The sequence below is a fragment of the Myxocyprinus asiaticus genome, chromosome 18 (genome assembly GCF_019703515.2).
Source record: "Myxocyprinus asiaticus isolate MX2 ecotype Aquarium Trade chromosome 18, UBuf_Myxa_2, whole genome shotgun sequence".
NCBI classification, from domain to species: domain Eukaryota; kingdom Metazoa; phylum Chordata; class Actinopteri; order Cypriniformes; family Catostomidae; genus Myxocyprinus; species Myxocyprinus asiaticus.
In genome coordinates, this window is record NC_059361.1 from 29,580,314 (window position 1) to 29,599,567 (window position 19,254).

The 19,254-nt window shown below is 36.2% G+C and overlaps 2 protein-coding genes across 6 annotated transcripts in view; both read left to right on the forward strand.

The window, feature by feature from the left end:
* LOC127456019 (liprin-beta-1-like) overlaps positions 1 to 7,002 on the forward strand; it is a 37,815-nt gene extending 30,813 nt beyond the window's left edge. For all 4 annotated transcript variants that reach the window (XM_051724290.1, XM_051724293.1, XM_051724292.1 and 1 more), the window contains 7 exons: positions 115 to 203; positions 615 to 737; positions 833 to 958; positions 1,262 to 1,450; positions 1,551 to 1,718; positions 3,411 to 3,476; positions 5,038 to 7,002. In XM_051724290.1, the coding sequence (XP_051580250.1) occupies positions 115 to 203; positions 615 to 737; positions 833 to 958; positions 1,262 to 1,450; positions 1,551 to 1,718; positions 3,411 to 3,476; positions 5,038 to 5,124 (848 nt within the window). In that variant the 3' untranslated portion in view covers positions 5,125 to 7,002. The remainder of the gene's footprint in view (positions 1 to 114; positions 204 to 614; positions 738 to 832; positions 959 to 1,261; positions 1,451 to 1,550; positions 1,719 to 3,410; positions 3,477 to 5,037) is intronic.
* A 1,052-nt stretch (positions 7,003 to 8,054) lies between these two features.
* Positions 8,055 to 15,523, forward strand: LOC127456384 (uridylate-specific endoribonuclease C-like). 2 transcript variants are annotated; one of them, XM_051724839.1, is made up of 10 exons: positions 8,055 to 8,094; positions 8,606 to 8,763; positions 10,151 to 10,210; positions 10,314 to 10,413; positions 10,513 to 10,624; positions 11,148 to 11,269; positions 11,670 to 11,782; positions 13,931 to 14,081; positions 14,222 to 14,472; positions 14,999 to 15,523. In XM_051724839.1, exons 2-10 carry the CDS (start codon positions 8,753 to 8,755, stop codon positions 15,108 to 15,110), a joined length of 1,032 nt encoding a protein of 343 aa, XP_051580799.1. In that variant the 5' UTR covers positions 8,055 to 8,094; positions 8,606 to 8,752; the 3' UTR covers positions 15,111 to 15,523. The 2 variants fall into 2 exon arrangements, with proteins under 2 accessions (XP_051580799.1, XP_051580798.1); XM_051724838.1 differs by lacking the exon at positions 8,055 to 8,094 and having other exon boundaries at positions 8,218 to 8,763.
* The last annotated feature ends 3,731 nt before the right edge of the window (positions 15,524 to 19,254 follow it).

Consider the following 19,254-nt stretch of genomic DNA (forward strand, 5'->3'; position numbering starts at 1 on the left):
GAGATTGATCATGTCCAGGCCACATTTATCAGAAACATTTTCTTAATTACTTCGTAGATGATTTAATAATATTTGAATATTGACAGACTTGTTACCCCTCTCTTTCTGTTGTAGGGTGGCTTGATGATATTGGTCTCCCGCAGTACAAGACTCAGTTTGATGAGGGACGCATAGATGGACGAATGCTTCACTATATGACAGTGGTAAGTCTCACATCGACAGCATCTGTTGCATTGCTGTGGATTAGCAAAACAAAATGTGTGTATACAGAAATCCACTTACAATGGAAGTTTCTGGGGCAAGTGTGCAACGATTGCCCCATAGACTTCTGTTATAAGTGGATAACACTTTTTTTCCTCCAATTTTACATGCCAAATATGTTATCTACAGCGCAAATTTGTATTTAACCCAGAATATTCCTTTAATTACTGAATGAAAAGGTTAAACCAGCAATAAATACAAGAAGAAATGTGTACTGCATGTACTAATGAATAAAGCCATTGTATTTGTTCAGTTCAATGAGTTCTTTGAAAAGGAACCAACAAAGTAACCCTTGTTGGAGCTCACTGCTTGTATTTTAATAATGTTTTCCTTCTCATGCTCATGCTGAGTAGGATGACCTGTTATCTTTGAAAGTGGGAAGTGTTCTCCATCACCTCAGTATTAAGAGAGCCATCCAGGTGTTACGGCTCAACAACTACGACCCCAACTGTCTGCGGCGAAGACCTTCAGATGAGGTAATCAGAGAGAGGGAAAACCAGCCTCAAATATGTGCTATTATGCCATTATTGCTCGTTTACACCGGCAAACCTCATGCTCACTATTGTTTCAGAACAATGCAAGTCCAGCTGAGATCTCTCAATGGACTAACCACCGTGTGATGGAGTGGCTGCGGTCCGTGGACCTGGCTGAGTATGCGCCCAACCTTAGGGGCAGTGGAGTTCACGGTGGGCTGATGGTAATGAAAGAGAAGATGAAAGTTGTATCGGTTTGGTTCATTGATTTGGACTTATGTAGCTTAGTGATTAAAAATCTTGGCCAGCACCTGAAAGGTTGTTGGTTTAGTCCCAGATTGCTCCCTGTAATTAGTGTACAGTAAGTTTTTTTTGGGAAAAAAATGTGATAAGTAAATTAGTCATGTTGGGAATAGGCTGGGATCTACTGGACAAGTTGTCCTGAGCCCAGCAAGGTCTCTGTTTTGAGGAAAGAGAAGTAAAGTTTGACTTTCTTCAAGTGGATAACTCTTTGTTCTTCGTTTCAGGTGCTGGAACCTCGCTTTAATGTGGAGACAATGGCTCTACTGCTAAATATCCCTCCCAATAAGACTCTGCTGCGGCGGCATCTGGCCACTCACTTTAACCTGCTGGTGGGTTCTGAGGCACAGCAGCTCAAACAAGAGTGTCTAGAGAACCCAGATTACACTATACTCACTGCCACAGCTAAAGTCAAGGTATGATGCAAAACATTTCCAGGCAGAACTGGCATGAGATATGTATATTGGCACTTTGAAATGACTTCTGGCTTAATTTTTTTGTTTATGACACATTTAGCCCCATAAACTGGCATTTGGCGGGTTTGGAAGGAAAAAAAGGCAAGAGGACAATGAAGAGTATGTCTGTCCCATGGACGTAGAGATGCCTAAAGGGCGAAGCTTCCAGAAGGGCTACAGAGGCATGGAGCTCCAGATCTATGATGATGACCTAGATCGATTTGATCAGGTAGAGTTATGGAGGCATTCTGGTTCATGATGGATGTTTTCATTGATGGAAGTCAACATTGAAATCGAAATTGACCATATTTACTTTGTTTATACACAATCATCAATTTATTAGGGGCAATTCATCAGTGCATTGGTTATGTTGTCATTGTAATCTTTTATCGAGTTGTAATAACTTGATTCACCTTCAACTACTTTCTTTTTCGATTAACATCATGAATCCCTCTGACTTTTTTAACCCCTCCCTTCCAGCTCCATTCTGGAATTTAATACCTGCTTTTCACAATCCTGATGGATAAAATTCAGTCCTACATTTTTTCTTATTGAATATCAGGTTTCAAACGAAAATGTGTCACATTACGAAAACGAAAGGCTCTATTTTCGTAAGTGCTATGCGAAATGACCGTGCACTACGTCTTATCCAATTTTCGAGAGAGCACGGGTGGTCATGGGTGGGAGTGTTTGCACTATCTGTGGGTGTATGTGCGCAGACTGTGGGTGTATTGTATGTAAATGAAGTGGCTTAAAGTTCAAGTTGCTAATTTCCTGAGAAATAAGTAATTGCGCTAAGACATTTCAAAAGCAGGTCTGTTTGCAGTGCGAAGTCTAAACTCAGTTCCTGCATTTGCAGTTTGGAGATTCCACCAGCAGATGGTAATAAAGTCCATGTCCAAACTCTGAAAATCTAGTTGAAGATCAAAATATGTCCATGAAGATCACTGTTTGATCAGCATGAAAATGTTGTCTACATTGCTGTAGCCATTTAATGAAACAAATATTTGAGATTTGTGTTAAACTATCTGTAGGTCACTGTTTATTTTTCAGTTATTATTATTATGTTTATATTTACAATTGTATTTATGATATAATTTGTATTGCTATTTTTCCACCTGTTGTCGTAGAGTGATTTTTATGTCACTGCAAAAGGGGCAGGTGTAAGAAGTTGGAGAGAGTAAACTGTTTGGATTTGGTATGATTTGTTTGACCACTTCGTTATTTTGATTATATTTCCGTTTCGTTTAAAGTGTAATTTGAATTAAGAAATAATTTTGATTTAATTTTTTTGTTTCAATAAATGAATTACATTTTTCAAAATCAAAATTGACTGGTTGAAGATAAGTGTGTTCTGATACAATCACTGTTAATACTAACCATGATTAAATTGCACTTGACCCAGCCCATTAGTGCTTTGTGCACGTAATTTCACCAAACCTACTTCGCCTAAACTTAACGCATGCTTGCACGAAAATACCAAAACTCCCTGGCCATGCTCAATGACTTTGAGTGTATGACTCATGGCGTAGCGCTGCACTTAGCACTAGTGCTCTTAAAATAGGTCTCAAAATGTGTTGCGAATGGCATTTCGTGTACATTTTAAATTGCTACAATCTCTGAGTAAATGTCTGTGCCCACTGTTGTTGGAGCAAGTGGGCAACCTAAAATATTTACCGTACTGAAGTCTCCAATTCACCGCAAAGTTTACCCAACTATAGTCTTCTTCTGTGTTTCAAACCTCCACAGAAGGGTCCATTTTTACTCGCCATTATCTCTGAAACTGAGCATAGTTGAGGCTGAGACACATTTTCTTTCATAATTCAGTTTTGATCAAATGTGTAGTTACTATGTTTTATCTGTGTACTGTAGCCTGGCTGTCTGGTGCTTTATGTTCCTTTTTGTGTTTGTTTTGGCACAGATGGAGGACTCCGAAGGGACTGTGAGGCAGATTGGAGCTTTCTCTGAGGGCATCAACAACTTAACGGTAACAAACAGATGCATATCTGATCTGACTTCGGATGCTTTTTGTATAGTGTCCTTTAGTGGTTGACCAGTTTATCGCAGAGGCCGATAAATCCGATATTCTGACTTTTTTAAATATCGCATCGGCCGATAAATTTTTCTGTTTGGCCGATTTGTTTCTTGAGGGTTCCAAGAATCGCCTGCTTGCATGTGAAGTGACTGAGACATGTAAACGACCAGTCACAGTTCGTTTTGTTGTTACTTGCCATTGTGTTACTACAATAATAGACCGGTGTGCAACACAGTCTCATTTATACGGCATTTCAGAGCCGCAGCAGATGTGTTTGAGCTCATAATATTAAAGTGCTCGCCTGTTTCATTCTCCCGCTCTCTCCTCAACAGTTCCCTGTAACTTTTAACTGTCTTTTCTAATGATAAAAAGGCAAATATCAATAAAACAAATATCATATACCGTCTGCAAATATGCACATATCTCGTTTAAACGGATGTAATAAACAAACCTCACAAAACTTGAGCAGATCCAGCATCCTGTGGAACGCTCTTAAATCTTCCTCTGAAGCACGTGTTCGAGCAGTTTCTCCTCAACAGTTCCCTGTAACTTTTCACATAATAAAAGGCAAATATGAATAAAACTTGTATTATATACCATTTGCAAATATGCAGATATCTCGTTTAAACATATGTAATTCACAAACCTCATGAAAATCCAGAATTTTCTTCCTGTCGAACGCTCATCTAAAATCTTCCTCCTAAAGCGTGTATTCTATCAGCCAGAATCAAAAACTTTAGGATCAGGATCAAAAGTTCCTCTGATTCACAAATCATGACGGTCACTCCGTGTCAATCCAAGCAGGCGATCCAGGCCATTTAAACTGTCAGGAGATTGCTGGATCAGCATGAGCGCGTGAGAGCAACTTCAAGGCTGCGTCTGAAACCAGGAAAATATTGCCTCCGGAAGCTGTATACGGAGGTAGGATGAAAATAAGGTGCTTTTCAAACTGTTTGGAGAGCATTTTCCTTAAGAGTTCTATTCATTCAAAACAGATGTCAGTTAAACCATTAACTGATTAGGCAGCAAGGTAGCAAGTCAGCTGCCTATGTTTTCGGATGCAGCCCAAGGAAAAAGCGCTTTCACGTGCGCTATGAGTAAATGACTTATTCACTATGCACTGTATGTACAATTGGTTTATTTCTGTATTTCTTCAGTAAATGCGATTGTTAATGAGCACATGCCATCCATGGTAGCTGGAATACTGTGTGAACTGTTATTTCCTTCCTAATATATTAACAATTTCTTCATGTGCAAATAAATAACAGAAATCTGAAGATACTGCTATCTACCATTTAAAATACAATATGTTTTTGTTTTATGTGAAATTGAGTAAATATAGTGCCAAATAAGAGTATGTATGTTTGTTATTTACTATATTAAATTGTGTGATGTATTTTCCTATTGGCTACCCTGCTCTCTGGATATCGGCATCAGCCATTAAAAAAAAACAATATTGGTTGACCACTAGTGTCCTTAAGCCTAAACAATGCGTCCTGTGTTTTGTGTTCAGAGTATGCTAAAGGAGGACGAGTTCTTTAGGGGGATGTCCACGTCGTTCCCCAATGCCAGTGTGAAAGATGATGACTCCAATGTGTGAGGGCACTGCAGGGCCAGTCTAGCCCCTAGTGCTGCTGCTTTAATCGGAAGTGACTGCCAATTCCGCTGCCAACACCTCCACACACACAATCACACACACCTCTTTCTCAGAATGCCAAATATATCAATCAGAACCACTCGTGGCAATGCATCAAAACTCACACATTTAAAGTATGTCACATTTCATTGCCTTTTATTTTAGTACATTTTAAAAAATAATTATTTTAATTGTGTGCATATGAAAGTTGTTAATGTCTCCCGAAGGTAGATGGAAGAATATCTGTCCCGTTTTTTAACAGATTATTAGTGGATATAGTTGTTTTGTGAACCAATATGTTATGATTTCTTACAGAAATGAATGGCAGTCTCACTTTCGTTTGCTGGTCATTGGAGACATATGCATTTTTTATCATCAGTCAACCTAAAACAAATTTTTGCCTCAGTCTTAATGATGGCAAAAGAGCACAATGACACTTTCAGTCAAAATCAAAGATATATTTTATTAAATAAATAAAGTTGTACACTGCCAATAATGAATATGTTATATACTCAAATGATCCAGGTGCATTCCCAAGCATGATTACACTAATGTTCTAACTGTTTGTGTGTGTGTGTTTGTGTTTTTGATTTTTACTTCTTTTTTTTTTTTTTATCTTGGTTTATTAAGACAATACACTCTTTGATATGCCATATGCATCCAAAACTCTGTACATTGTTTTTTACACCCAGTTTGTAGAAGTTTGCATTTGCATGTTATTTAAGTCTAATTTGGACAAATATTAGCAAAATATTGTGCATTACTGGATGAAAATTAATTGTGAATTATTTTGACATTGCTGCAGTACTTAAAGGATAGCAATTATGTTCTTTATGGAACTGCCATCATTTAGCATGAATATTTAAAGCAATACTGGCATGTGCACAAAATTGGTAAGCGACTGAAAAATATATTTTAAAAAATATTTTGCCACTCATAACCATTTCAGAGTTGCATGTCTTCATTTTGTTGACTTTTATTCATTTTTAATAGGTGAATAAAATACTGAACTATAAAGTACTGAAAAGGCATGCAGCTTCTGTTTTTGTCTGTATACTGGTGTCAGTCACACAAATAATATTCCAAAACCAACTTCAGTGGAGCAACACTGGTGTTATTTATGAGTTTGCTCCTCCCACTGAACTCTCACAGCTCAATGGGGCATAAAAAAACAATTCTGTAGTACATCTAATATGCGGTTTAGTATGACAAAGAAACTAAATCTTACAGCATGTAATATAAAACAGATAAATAGGGCTGAAGTTTCCTCGAGTGCACTTTAAATACACACCCGTCAAATACCATAGATGCCATTACAAGAAATATGGTAACTTGGTAAATAGACACCGTTTATTAATAAATAATAAAAGATACAGCCAGTATTATTTATGGCTGGATCCTGACATCTAGATGAACAACGCCATCTTCCGGACAGTATCTGTTGCATAATGTACTGAATTGCAAACTCTTATTCTCTCCCTTTTTAATAGAGGATTATCATTTGTCCCGACAATAATTTCATTATCATTCGTCCAATATTAAACTTTGGATTAGACTTGTTTTCAAGTTGTTAGAAATAAACAGGTGAAATGAATAAGTCCTCGAGTGTTTGTGTTACTGTCTTCTGTTGTCTTCCTCCAGGGGGCGCATGAGGGGTTCAAAGCCAAATCTTCAACTGAACTGCATTCATATCTCAGAACATGTTTTGTCTTATTGGAGGGATTTGTACACTAAAAATTATCATATTTTTTATATATTAATTTCAGGGCTTCTGACATAGGAATGGAAAAAATGTACCGTAATTGCTGCAAAATTGTTAAATAAATGCATTTTATCCATTAATCATAAAGTATTGTGATTTGTCTATCCTGACCAGGGATTGGCTGGTTAGAAGTCCCTGTTAGCCCCTGCTGGTAGATGCTGGAACTACATCACCCGATGGCAAAAAGCGTGTTTCTCCATAGACAACCATTCAAAAGTAGCCGTGTTTTATGACGAAATAATTTTTTTCCCAAGAATCATTTCAATTCAGATTATTTCATTACATTATAGAACATGGTCATCCAGTGACGGATTGTTTTTGAAGGGCTCTTAAAAGCGGGGAATTGATTTACATGTTTCCCTATTTATTCCCATTGACGAGTTATCAGTCACGTGACATGAGCAAAGCTGGCAGCCTCCATTTCGCTCGCTTTCTGGGTACTCTGCGCTAGCTGAGCACAGTCAAAGAGATGAATGGGGATGCTAACGGATAGCTCTCTGCAGGTATTTAATAGCTCCATGATCCTGACCAGCGCGGAGAAAAGAAACGGTCTCCGTGTGACAACGTGGTTCGGCGTGTTGTGTTAGTGCAGCTTCAGTAGCTGTCAGGGTAGGGTTGCACCAGCTGTGCAAGGTCTCACTTAAGTTGAGATGTAAAGTTCACACTAAGGGCTTAGTAACTACTAGTTAGTTTGTAACTAAGTCAGTGCTTAATTTGGTTGCACTACCTGCTTTTAAGACAAGACTTAACAAGTAGGTAGTAAACTCTCTGTAAAGTAATGTGTAGTCGCGTAATATGACGTTTACCTGTATTTATCCAATAAACAGCCTTCAAATTTGTACACAGACGTGTTAAACAGCCGTGAACTTCAATTTGATCTTGTTCAAACCTTGTTTGCTCATAACTGTCAGCTGTAATAAATTATATCCCCATTAAAATACGATAGGTAATAAAACAAGATTTCATTAATGATATATTTAGCTTATGTAAATAACTACATTCAATAACTGTATCTAAAACGAATAAGGGACAATAAATAAATAAATACTAATACAACAGGCAGGAAAAATTGACATTTATTCATTTTAATATCTATTTCCTATATGTTGAAACTTGACACCAGGCGGCGTACACAGGAAAGTGCACCGTTAGATCGGTTTCATGATGAAGAAGTAAGTTTTTTTATATAATGTTTTCTCCCGTAAATGTAAACAAGTGTTATGCAACATCATTATATTGGCTATGTTGAAAGGACTGATGCTTGTCACAAACATGAGCACTTTGATGTCATTTATTGAGTCTGCTTTTTTATTCCATCTGTTACTCCTGGTCAGAGGCTTCTGTAAATATTTAGTCATAGGGTTACATCCTACCTAAGTTTCTATGGAGCAACGCTCAAATATTTATTAGTGCGTAAATTGTGACTTAGTGTCTATTTACGCCACAACTAATCTAAGTTGTAACTTACGTATAGCTGATGCAACCGGCCCCTGCACCTTAATTTACATCTGAATAATGGAATTCAAAACCTTAAATAGCCAGTGAAAATGAAATAAATGGAAATATAGATTACTCAAACAATCGTTTTCGACCAATTAGAGACTATTTCCTGGCTTCTAAGCACCGCCCATTTAAGATTCCTGTTCAATGTATTTGCCGCACTACCTACTTGTACTATTTCAGTGGTAGAAATGGATCAACGAAATGGACATATTGAGGTGTATTCAGGCGTGAGAGCATCGCCAGGGGCCACTTCACGGGGGCGAAAGCACAGTAGTCATTTAACAGAGGAAAAACTGCACAAACTGCGCGAGCATTATACCGAACACCATGAGCAAGGGGTATGTGGAAAACTTGTCTTTCATGTTTTGCATATACAGTACGTGTAGCATTACAATATACTGTGTATTACTCTATACTGAGAGCATTTTCGTTTTAATAGCAGAATGTTTATTTTACCAAAGGTCATTGAGTTTAGTAAATGAGTGTTTAGTAAATGAGTTGATGTTTTCTGTGAAAATATACTGTTAATTAGAATTGTTTTTTTTTTTGGGTTTTGTTTTTTTGCATCTCTTTCCAGGTTAACTATTGTAATTTTTCTGAATTTTGGTTATGTCATAATAATAAAACATTCAAACATGACATGATAATGCTATATTTATGTTACCATATATTGTTATGTAATTTTACACTACAATAAGGTTGCATTTTAACATTAGTTAACATGAACTAACAATGAACAATAATTTTACAGCATTTATTAGTCTTGGTTAATGTTAGTTTCAACATATACTAATCATTTTTAAAATCAAAAGTTGTGTTTGTTAACATTAGTTAATGCACTGTAAACTAACTTGAACTAAAAATTAACAGTTGTATTTTTATTAACAAACATTAACAAAGATTAAAGCAATTTTCTGGGTTCAATACAAGTTAAGCTCAATCGACAGCATTTGTGGCATAATATTTATTACTACAAAAATTATTTTTTAATTGCCCCTCCTTTTCTTTAAAAAAAAAAAAAAAACAGAAATCTGGGTTCCAGTGAGGCACTTGCAATAGAAGTGAATGGGGGCCAATCCGTAAACATTAAAATACTCACTGTTTCAAAAGTATAGCCAGAAGACATAAACAACATGTGTGTTAACATGATTTTAGAGTGATAAAATCACTTACAAACCTTTTCTGTGTAAAGTTATAGCCAATTTTACAACTTCGTTGCCATGACGATGTAATGTCAACAACCCCTAAAATGACTAAAAATGACGATTTAAACAACTTCACAGCTCAAATAATACATGAGTTTTAACAGAAGAATGAATGCAAGTGCTTTTATATAATTATAAGCTTCACATTTCTGTCTTTAAACCCTCCAAAAATTGGCCCCATTCACTTCCAATGTAAGTGTCTCACTGTAACCTCGTTTTTTGCTTTATTTTTTTTTAAAGGAGGGATGAGTCAAAATTATTTTTTATTTTAATCAACATTGTGCCATAAATGCTTGAGATTGAGCTTAACTTGTATTGAACCCAGAATATTAATTTAATAAATGCTGTAAAAAAATATTGTTCATTGTTTGTTCATGATACCAAATACATTAACTAATGATATTAAATGGCACCTTATTGTAAAGTGTTACCATTGTCATATTTGCATGTGCCTGAACTACTAAGCTGTTATCAATATTATCATATAATATTTTAATAATGTGGTTACCTATTGTTGTAGGTATGATTTCGGAAGCATCCTTATGCTGTTGGCACTGTTTACTTTCAGTGATGCAACAAGGTAAATTATTTGACAAATGTACCTTCACATAGAAATACCGTATTCTTTTACTGCACATCGGCAGATAGATCTTGTAAAATGAACTTTTGTTCTAACTTCTCAGTCAAACTGTCAACCAGGAGCTTTCCAATATTTTCAGTGAGCTCTGGAAGTTAGATGTGAATCGCCTGAAGGCTGGAACAGACTACAAAATCACACTACAGGTGTCAGGACTTCTAATGTTCATTGTTCAATAGCAGTAATCATTTATAGTATGTATGTCCCCAAAACGTATTTAATTTAAAAGTTTACATTTCTTTTAGGGCAAGGCTAAGTATATACCCCATGGAAGCACAAGTGTGGTAGATCGTGCCTCATCCCCATTGTTCTCTCGTGTTGATGAAACTAAACTGAACTCTATCACCACTTATGCACGTATGTTTTTTTTTTTTTTTTTATCATTATTGTAAAATGTACCAATTTAGCGCCAATAAAAAAAAAAAAAAAAAATGTTCTAGCACCCACAGGGCTAGTCATGATCTGCTGTCAGTTTGTGCTGTTTGCACAAAAGCTAATTAATGCATGGAGCTGTGCTGAAACATGCCTTTGTCAGGGACGTGCCAAGATCCTTTATATAATGTAATTATGTATTAGAAAAAGAGGCAGTTAGTCTTTAAGTTGTTTGATAGAATTCTGAGTTGTTTTTCTTGTTTCATTCAGTCCTGAATTCATTTCAGCCTCTCCTTTCCTAAGGAAATGCTTGTATTGCTGTTGCTTGTTGCAGCACTGTGCCAGAAACATTTTAATCTGAAATGTTCATTTGAACATGCATAATGAGTGTGAATTTAAGTCTTCTTAATTCACATCTCATAGAATCCAAATAAAGGTGAATATTAAATTAGTTAATAAATAGCTAGACTTATATGATTTTAAATGGTGATCTTGTGCTTCTCAATAGGCTTCATGAAGCTTTTGGATAACTATGAGAGGTCCACTGGTGTGGCAGAGAGTGTAACCACTGAGGAGGTGACAGAAAATAACTCCTTTTTGGATGCTATCTTAGAGACAGCAGTCATGAAGGTATGATTCATCACTCTCTCTGGACATTCTTAATACTCAATTTATATGTATTACCACATTAGAATGTATCTCGACCACTCTGGACTTTACTTCTTGAAACAATCAAAAAATAAAACCTGAAAATAAGTTGTGTTGTTTCCATACATCCCTATTTTTGCTTAGAGGTTATTTGAAACGATAGCCTAATGGACATGTTGTTCAGCTTTTGTGTTGCTAGCCAAAGTATTGTGGTTGCCTCCTGCCACACCCTGTTCTTAGAAGCTACATCATGACAAGTAGAAATAAATTGGAAAAAGGTGGTGGTGTGTCTTATGATGATTCTGGGTTGATTTGGTCAGAACATTTGGTCAGAATCTGCAAGTTTTATCTCATAAAATATTATCACGTTGTGCTCCATCAGCGTGCGCACCGGTACTTGGTTGAAAAGGGGAAATCACACTCGGATCTGAAACTATTTAAGAGTCAGTTGTACTACATGTGGTTCCGCCTCTACCATAGAGACAGGAGCGGAGGGTGAGCGAATAACACACTCGCATGCACATAACCATCAATTTCAGGTCAAATGTCCAGGTCACATTTTACCCCAAAATCAGAGAAAAATAATTTTCTTGCATCTTGACATTATTTTTGAGACAATTAAGCATATTTTCTCCCAAATTCTGATTACCTTGATGGAGAAAAAAAAAATCTGCATAAATTAAAGGTGCACTCAGTAATTTTCTAAATTGTCGAAGTGGCTTACACTGGCTTACACTGACACCTAGTGGCCTGGATCCTGCATCATTCAAACACAGTAGTTTTCAGTTACCAGTGCCATTGTAGAAATTCACTATGTATAGTAAGCCAGTATTAATTTAATTCATGTAGAATTAATTTAATTCATGCTCCATGTAGAATAAAAGAGCTTTTATCCACCTTTTTATTGGGGGTCTTACTGGGGAAACGGATGTAGGTGTGACTTCCACCGGAAGTCGTTCTATGGCATTCACTAGCTTTGTCTGCAGTCATTTTAAACACTGTTTACAGCTGGTATTAAGATGCATTTCAGACGATCCGATCGCAAGTTATAAACAGGGTGCAAAACATTTTGTGATTGGATCACAAAAAAAAAACACATACAGAGGAAGTCAAAAGCGCATGTTACCACATCACATTTCATATGTAAACACTGTCCTGAATGATGCGTCCCGGATGGCAGCGAAGTGCCGCCACTCAGTCAACCGCTGTGCCGAACAAAAGTTTAAACTTGCGTTTAAAAGGAAATGACCTAGGGGGCCTGGGTAGCTCAGTTGTAAAAGACGCTGGCTACCTCCCCTGGAGTTCACTAGTTCAAATCCCAGGGCGTGCTGAGTGACTCCAGCCAGGTCTCCTAAGCAACCAAATTGGCCCGGTTGCTAGGGAGGGTAGAGTCACATGGGGTAACCTCCTTGTGGTCACTATAATGTGGTTCATTCCCGGTGGGGCGCATGGTGAGTTGAGCGTGGATGCCGCAGTGGATAGCGTGAAGCCTCCACACGCGCTATGTCTCCGTGGCAACGTGCTCAACAAGTCACGTGATAAGATGCGCGGGATGATGGTCTCAGAGGCGGAGGGAACTGGGATTCAATACAGTACAATACAACCTACTGTATATTTTATATATACTGTATATACTTTTTATTGAATAATGTGTATTCTATATTGTGTGTATTGTATACTGTACATTGTATGTTATTATTTGTATATTGTGTTATGTATAATTATGTGTATATTAGATTTTAAATTGTGTTGTAGATCTGATGTTTATTGTAAATTGGTATATATCCCATTACTGTCATGACTACTATGTTGCTCGGAACTGCACCCAAGAATTTCACACTTTTGCACTTGTCTATATGGTTGTGTGACAATAAAAGTTATTTGATTTGATTTCATCCTCCGCCACCCGGATTGAGGCGAGTCACTACGCGACCACGAGGACTTAAAAGTGCATTGGGAATTGGGCATTCCAAATTGGGTGAAAAAAAAAAAAAAAAAGAAAGAAAATAACCGTCCTCGAAAAAGCAATTACATACGCAACCACAAGAACTTCCTCAGTGGCTCTTCCTCAGTGTGTTGGTCTGATATCAACATGCTGGGTGACAAGATGACAAGCACAAACATCTGAAGCGAAGTGAAGAGGTACTCCACTAAAACAATGGAAATTTTGCTAAAAATGTTACTTTGTGCTTTGATTAAATTTTAACTGCACCTGGGAAAAACATTGCGCTGGTTTTGTTCTCGCTTTCTTTGTATTTCTTTGCAAAATTACTATTCATTTCTTTAGAAGTTAAACTTTTTAAATGAGGAAAAACATTACTGAGTGAACCTTTAAAGTCAATACAAACAATGCTAGCATGATGTATAATTACTTTAAAATGTAATTATTTTTTGCATTTATGATTATGAAAATTTGGTGCGGGGATGCGTAATTGTCAATGAAAATAATGTCATAATGGAAAAAAACTTTATGGTACTAAAAATAGACTTTTAGACATTTTCTTCAAGATAAAAGCTACATTCTCATTTCTTTTGATTTGGAGGCAAAATATGACCTGGACATGTTCTTGGTTTTGTGTGCTTCACACCTGTAATCAATTGTGAATTACTCTTAATTATAAAATGCATCTCTCTTTTAACAAGGGAGGACACCAGTGGATTTGAGCATGTGTTTGTTGGGGAAACCAAGTTTGGCAGAGAAATCATGGGTCTCCACAACTGGGTTCAGTTTTACCTGCAGGAAAAGGAGGATCTTCTAGATTACAAGGGCTACAAAGCCAGAGACAATAAACTGGTATGATTTCATGAACCAATGTATGGATATCCTTAAGAAAGAGACCTAGAAAATCTATAAGGATATATTATTTGACTTTTATATGTGCAGAATTGCTTAATCAACTGCTTAATATCTGACCTTGTTTTTCTTCTACACAGCCCAATGAGGATGATCATGTCTTGAACGTGCAGTTTAGTTGGCATGGTTTGGTCAAGCCAGTGGCGAGTGCCTTTATTGGTGTGAGCCCTGAGTTTGAGATGGCCATCTTTACCATCCTGTTCCTAACATCAACTGAGAAGAGCACCGCAGCCGTGGTCAATCTGGATGAGTACCAGCTGGAGATGGTAGTCCATAGACATGGCCGTTCTATTGGGACTGCATATCCCAAACTGCTGAGCACCAACAACAGGCACCTATAGTTCCACATACTGTTATGCCTTGTCAATAAGCTGTTTTTTTCATTCTTTCTAACATTGTTTTTTAATAGTTTTTAAAGGCATATTGTAATTTTTTTAAAGTAGACATTGTTTAATATTGGAAAAATTCTTAATTTTAGATGTTTGGATTTACTTTGTTGCTATTAACAAGTTAACAAGCAAAGCTCATTTCAATAGAACCTTCTTTTACAGATGTAGATAAGCATGTACACTGAAATATAAAAGCCAGGCAAATCTGACATTTTCACAAGAATTGCATTTCATATTATGGCTGTTTTATACATGAATATTTTTTTCTTTACATATTTTGAAAAATGCTGTATTTACATCTAGTTGGCTAAAGAAAACAGAACTTTTGCATTAAATGGTTTTAATCCACTTGTGTGATTCTTATTTGCTGAATGTTTGGGTAGATGACATTTAAGCAGGGACTGTTGTGTGACAAGCTAAACTCCATCTAGAACTATTTTAAACCAAACTTTTCTCATTTTTGTATAGGCGAAAAATCATACATTGTGGTGAACAATCGGACAAAATGACATTCCATAGTCAGTTTACGGCAGAGCCCCTCCGTAACTGTCAAAGCATGAAAAAAGTGGCTCCATTCTGATTGGATCCTGGTGGACCAACACAAACGTGCTGAGCCACCATCATATAAGCTGCTTGAACAACTGCCAGACACCTGTTACAGGACAGGAGGTAAGGACCTACACAATGGAGAGGACTTCTCATTGGTCACTCTAATACCAGAGGTGAAGAAGGATCGTAAATTTCCTAGGACTTCAGATGAACTAAGTGAACCAAACATTAACTTACCATGTGGCAAAAGCTGAAACAAAGAAGCCACAAAGAAGACAAGTTCATCCATATATATATATAAATACCCCTAAAGTGGACATCAACTGCAACTCATCCACTCCATGTTCTCTCACAGAACTGTTTGTTAATTGCAGTTGTTTAATTAGCTCAATAGTTCACACAAATTGAACTATTACATTATAAATAAATGCATGGGTAATATTTCATCTTTTATTACCATATTTAGACTCTATGCATTCAGAACTAAGCCAGGAATATTTTTGGAAATATAATAATCCATAGATAAAACTTTAAGGGCACTGATCCAAATGTGTACTTTCAAATATGTAAACAAGTTTTACACCAGGGTGGGCTATACTGTGGCTACTTCTGATGACAACAGCCAATCATGTTGCTGGAATGGAAAGGCAGCAGATTTCAATGCCCGCCTTACTGGAAAGGTATAAAACTATCCTCTGGATGGCCACACCTTCATCCTGTGTCTCCAATCCTGAGAGAAAGGAGACAATAACAGAATATTAAACCTATGTTCTGAATTTCTGGCTGGCAAGTCAGGAGACAATATCAGAATATGCATCATCAATAGCAAACAGAATATAACAATTCAAGCTCTGAGTCCGGCAGTAACAGAGCAACTTCAACATTCTGAGTCTCCGTTTCACAGAGAGAGACAGTAACAGATCATCCAACATTCTGAGTCTCCATCCTAGAGAGACAGTAGAAGATCGACCAAGTACCAAGTCTCACTACAAGAGACAATATAATTATAATTATAATTATATTTATTTATCACACATTATACATTTGCACATATACAGTGAAATTCTTTTTTTCACTTATCCCAGCTAAGCTGGGGTCAGAGTGCAGGGTCAGCCATGATACGGCTGTTTCATGCCAAGTTTGGAGTCCCCATACCAGGGAGATAACTACAGAAATACCAGCGACAAGGTTTAGATCTAGCAAGCAAACTGCATCTGCGTGTTCCAGATGAAGAAACTTGCAGCAATATAAGGGCTGTATTTCTGCATGTTCCAGTCCTCAGCTCCTTCGTGTGCAAGGCTGTGGAAACAGAATCCAGCTCCTTCCCCACTGTAACGTGTCCCTGAACCATGAGTGGAAGACGTCGCTATCACCGAACTCATCAACTGATCAAGCAAAACATACATATATCACTATCCAAACTTTTCTCCAGAGACCTTGGCATTAGTGTATACTATCAGTTTATGATTATCTAATGTTCCTTAGATTGCATAACCTGTGTATCAAATGTCTAGAAATAATCTTATTTGTTTAATTAGATATGTTTTCACTTTATAAATTAACAGATAAACAGTTGTTTATCTTTTCATAAGATAATAATAGTCATACTTTGCTTCATCCAGTTCAACCACTTGCATCCTTCCATCTAATGCACTTTATTTACCTATTCATTTACATTATCCTTTAGCATATTCATACCATTTAGTAGTTGTTAGATTTCTTGTGTATCTTTTTGTAAATAAAAACAAAAACAAACTGTGCCTTCCTTGTGTTGATAATACCGCAAGAGGTCTGAAGGTTAGGTCGAATCTCCCAAATCCTTCAGATTATTCAGATGAACAACTCACTCCAATTCACATATTTCTAATTTATTGAATGGTGGATGGATCTTTCATATACTGTTAAGATGAGACTCCAAAGCTGGTGCCCCGAGGATGGAGAGAAGGACCATCTGATATTCTTTTTCACACACACATACACACCTTAAGTGACATGGAATCAAAAATCACCAAATACTTTGGTGTCTTGTGTGAGATGCAGTTCATTTCAATTGGTGCCCAGTGTGATTATCACTACAACATGCAGATTCTAGGACCGACATGAGAGACTATATTAAATATTTGTATTTTTAAAAATTAATTTGGCAAGATGTTGAAAAGAAAAAAAAAAAAACATTATAGATTGTGAGCTATCCTTTAATACTGTTATTTTATACAATACAAAAATGTACTTGGAGGAGCCATGTTTATCATTTTATAGTTAAAGGAATATTTTGGGTTCAATACAATTTAAGTTCAATTGACAGCATTTGTGGCATAATATTGATTACCACAAAAATACATTTTGGCTTGTCCCTCCTTTTCTTTATATATATATATATATATATATATATATATATATATATATATATATATAAAAATAAAAAAAATCTGGGATACAGTGAGGCACTTACAGTGGACGTGAATGGGGCCCATCCATAAATCTTAAAATACTGTTTCAAAAGTATAGCCACAAGACAAACTATAAACAATTTACATGTTTACATGATTTTAGTGTGATAAAATCACTTACTACCCAGATAGCAAACCGACATAGAATCAACATAGAATCGATATCTCTCACGGCATTGAAACAATGTTGATCTCTGACGTTGATTCCACATATTTTCGCTCATCGAAGTCACATTGAATCTACGTCGTTCATGCCACTGAAAACAAACATAAAATCTATCTAATTGGTTTGCTTACCTGATGTTGAAATGACACAATGGAATCAACACAGTTTCCAAGTTTATTTGATCAATTGGTTTGCTTACCTGATGTTGAAACGACGTTGATTTCATTTGGGTGAAACGACGTTATACAATCAACATATTTTCTACTTTTGTTTTTAAAATCCCAAATACTTTAAAATGAATAAATCAGCCCATATATGTACTCTTTATTAAACATACAGCACATTCAGATACTTGTTTTATTTATACAAAACATACATTTACAAATACATAATTCTTTGGAGTTAACTTTTTCTACAGTATATAAATCTTAATACTTAACAGCCAATTATAGAAAAATGCCTTCACACTGTTGCATTCACAGATGTATCCGCCACATAAAAAAATAAACTGTGCTTTGGTAAGTCATAATTACGAGATAAAAAAAAATCAAAATTATGAGATAAAAAGTGAAAATTATGATAAAAAGTCACAATTATGATATAAAAAGTCATAATTATGAGATAAAAAGTCAAAATTATTAGATAAAAAGCCATAATTATGAAACCATGAGATAAGTCACTAAGGCAAAATTGTGAATTGGTAAAAGATGCCATGACTTCCACATAACGTTCCGGTAGGTAAGGCAAGTCTGCATTACCTATGTAAGTCATAAAATCAGCATTAAAAACAAATTAATATCTTCTTGTATTCATAGCTATTTGGAAAGAGGTCATTCTGACACATTTTGTGATTAGATACATGATCAAAAATTTATTTTTGAACTGGATGTGTAATCAGTGAAAATACCATTTAAACACTTAAAATATTCATTTAAGGTATTTAAAATGGATGATACCAGCGAAAGAGCACAATCATGTGTTTAATATTCTGTGTGTTCAGTGAAGCAGAATTATTCATATATTTCTGTTCTGGTGTCACCATTGCCCTGTGCTTGGTATATCAGAACCACAACTGGCCTCAAACCTATTTAAATAAATAAATAAAAACTGGTCCAGCCCCAGGATAGGTGTAAACTGAGCCATGTCAAGCAGCAAATTAAATCATTTGACACCATATTGGACAAAAGTGATGTGAAGAGATTGAAACTGAGCCAAATACATTGTAGGGTTTTATGTGTGTGTGTGTGTGATATATAGTCTGGGCTCTGGGGGATTATCCATAGTGAGTTGTGATGGGCTGGTATACAGTAGGTCCCAGTCCATCCCTGATGTTATACCTCATTTTGGATTTTAATGAACACTACTTTTTTACTTTGTTGCAGCGTGAAGCATTCGTATGTTTACATTGATCATGGTATCGGAATCTACGCCTATTAAAATGCCTCATTAATTTTTAATGATGCATTAGTCTCCCACTTTCTCTGTCTGACATTATTCTGAAACCACATTGTTTGATTATACTTCTTTTCTTAGTTCATCTCTGCAGTTGCTTGGTGCCT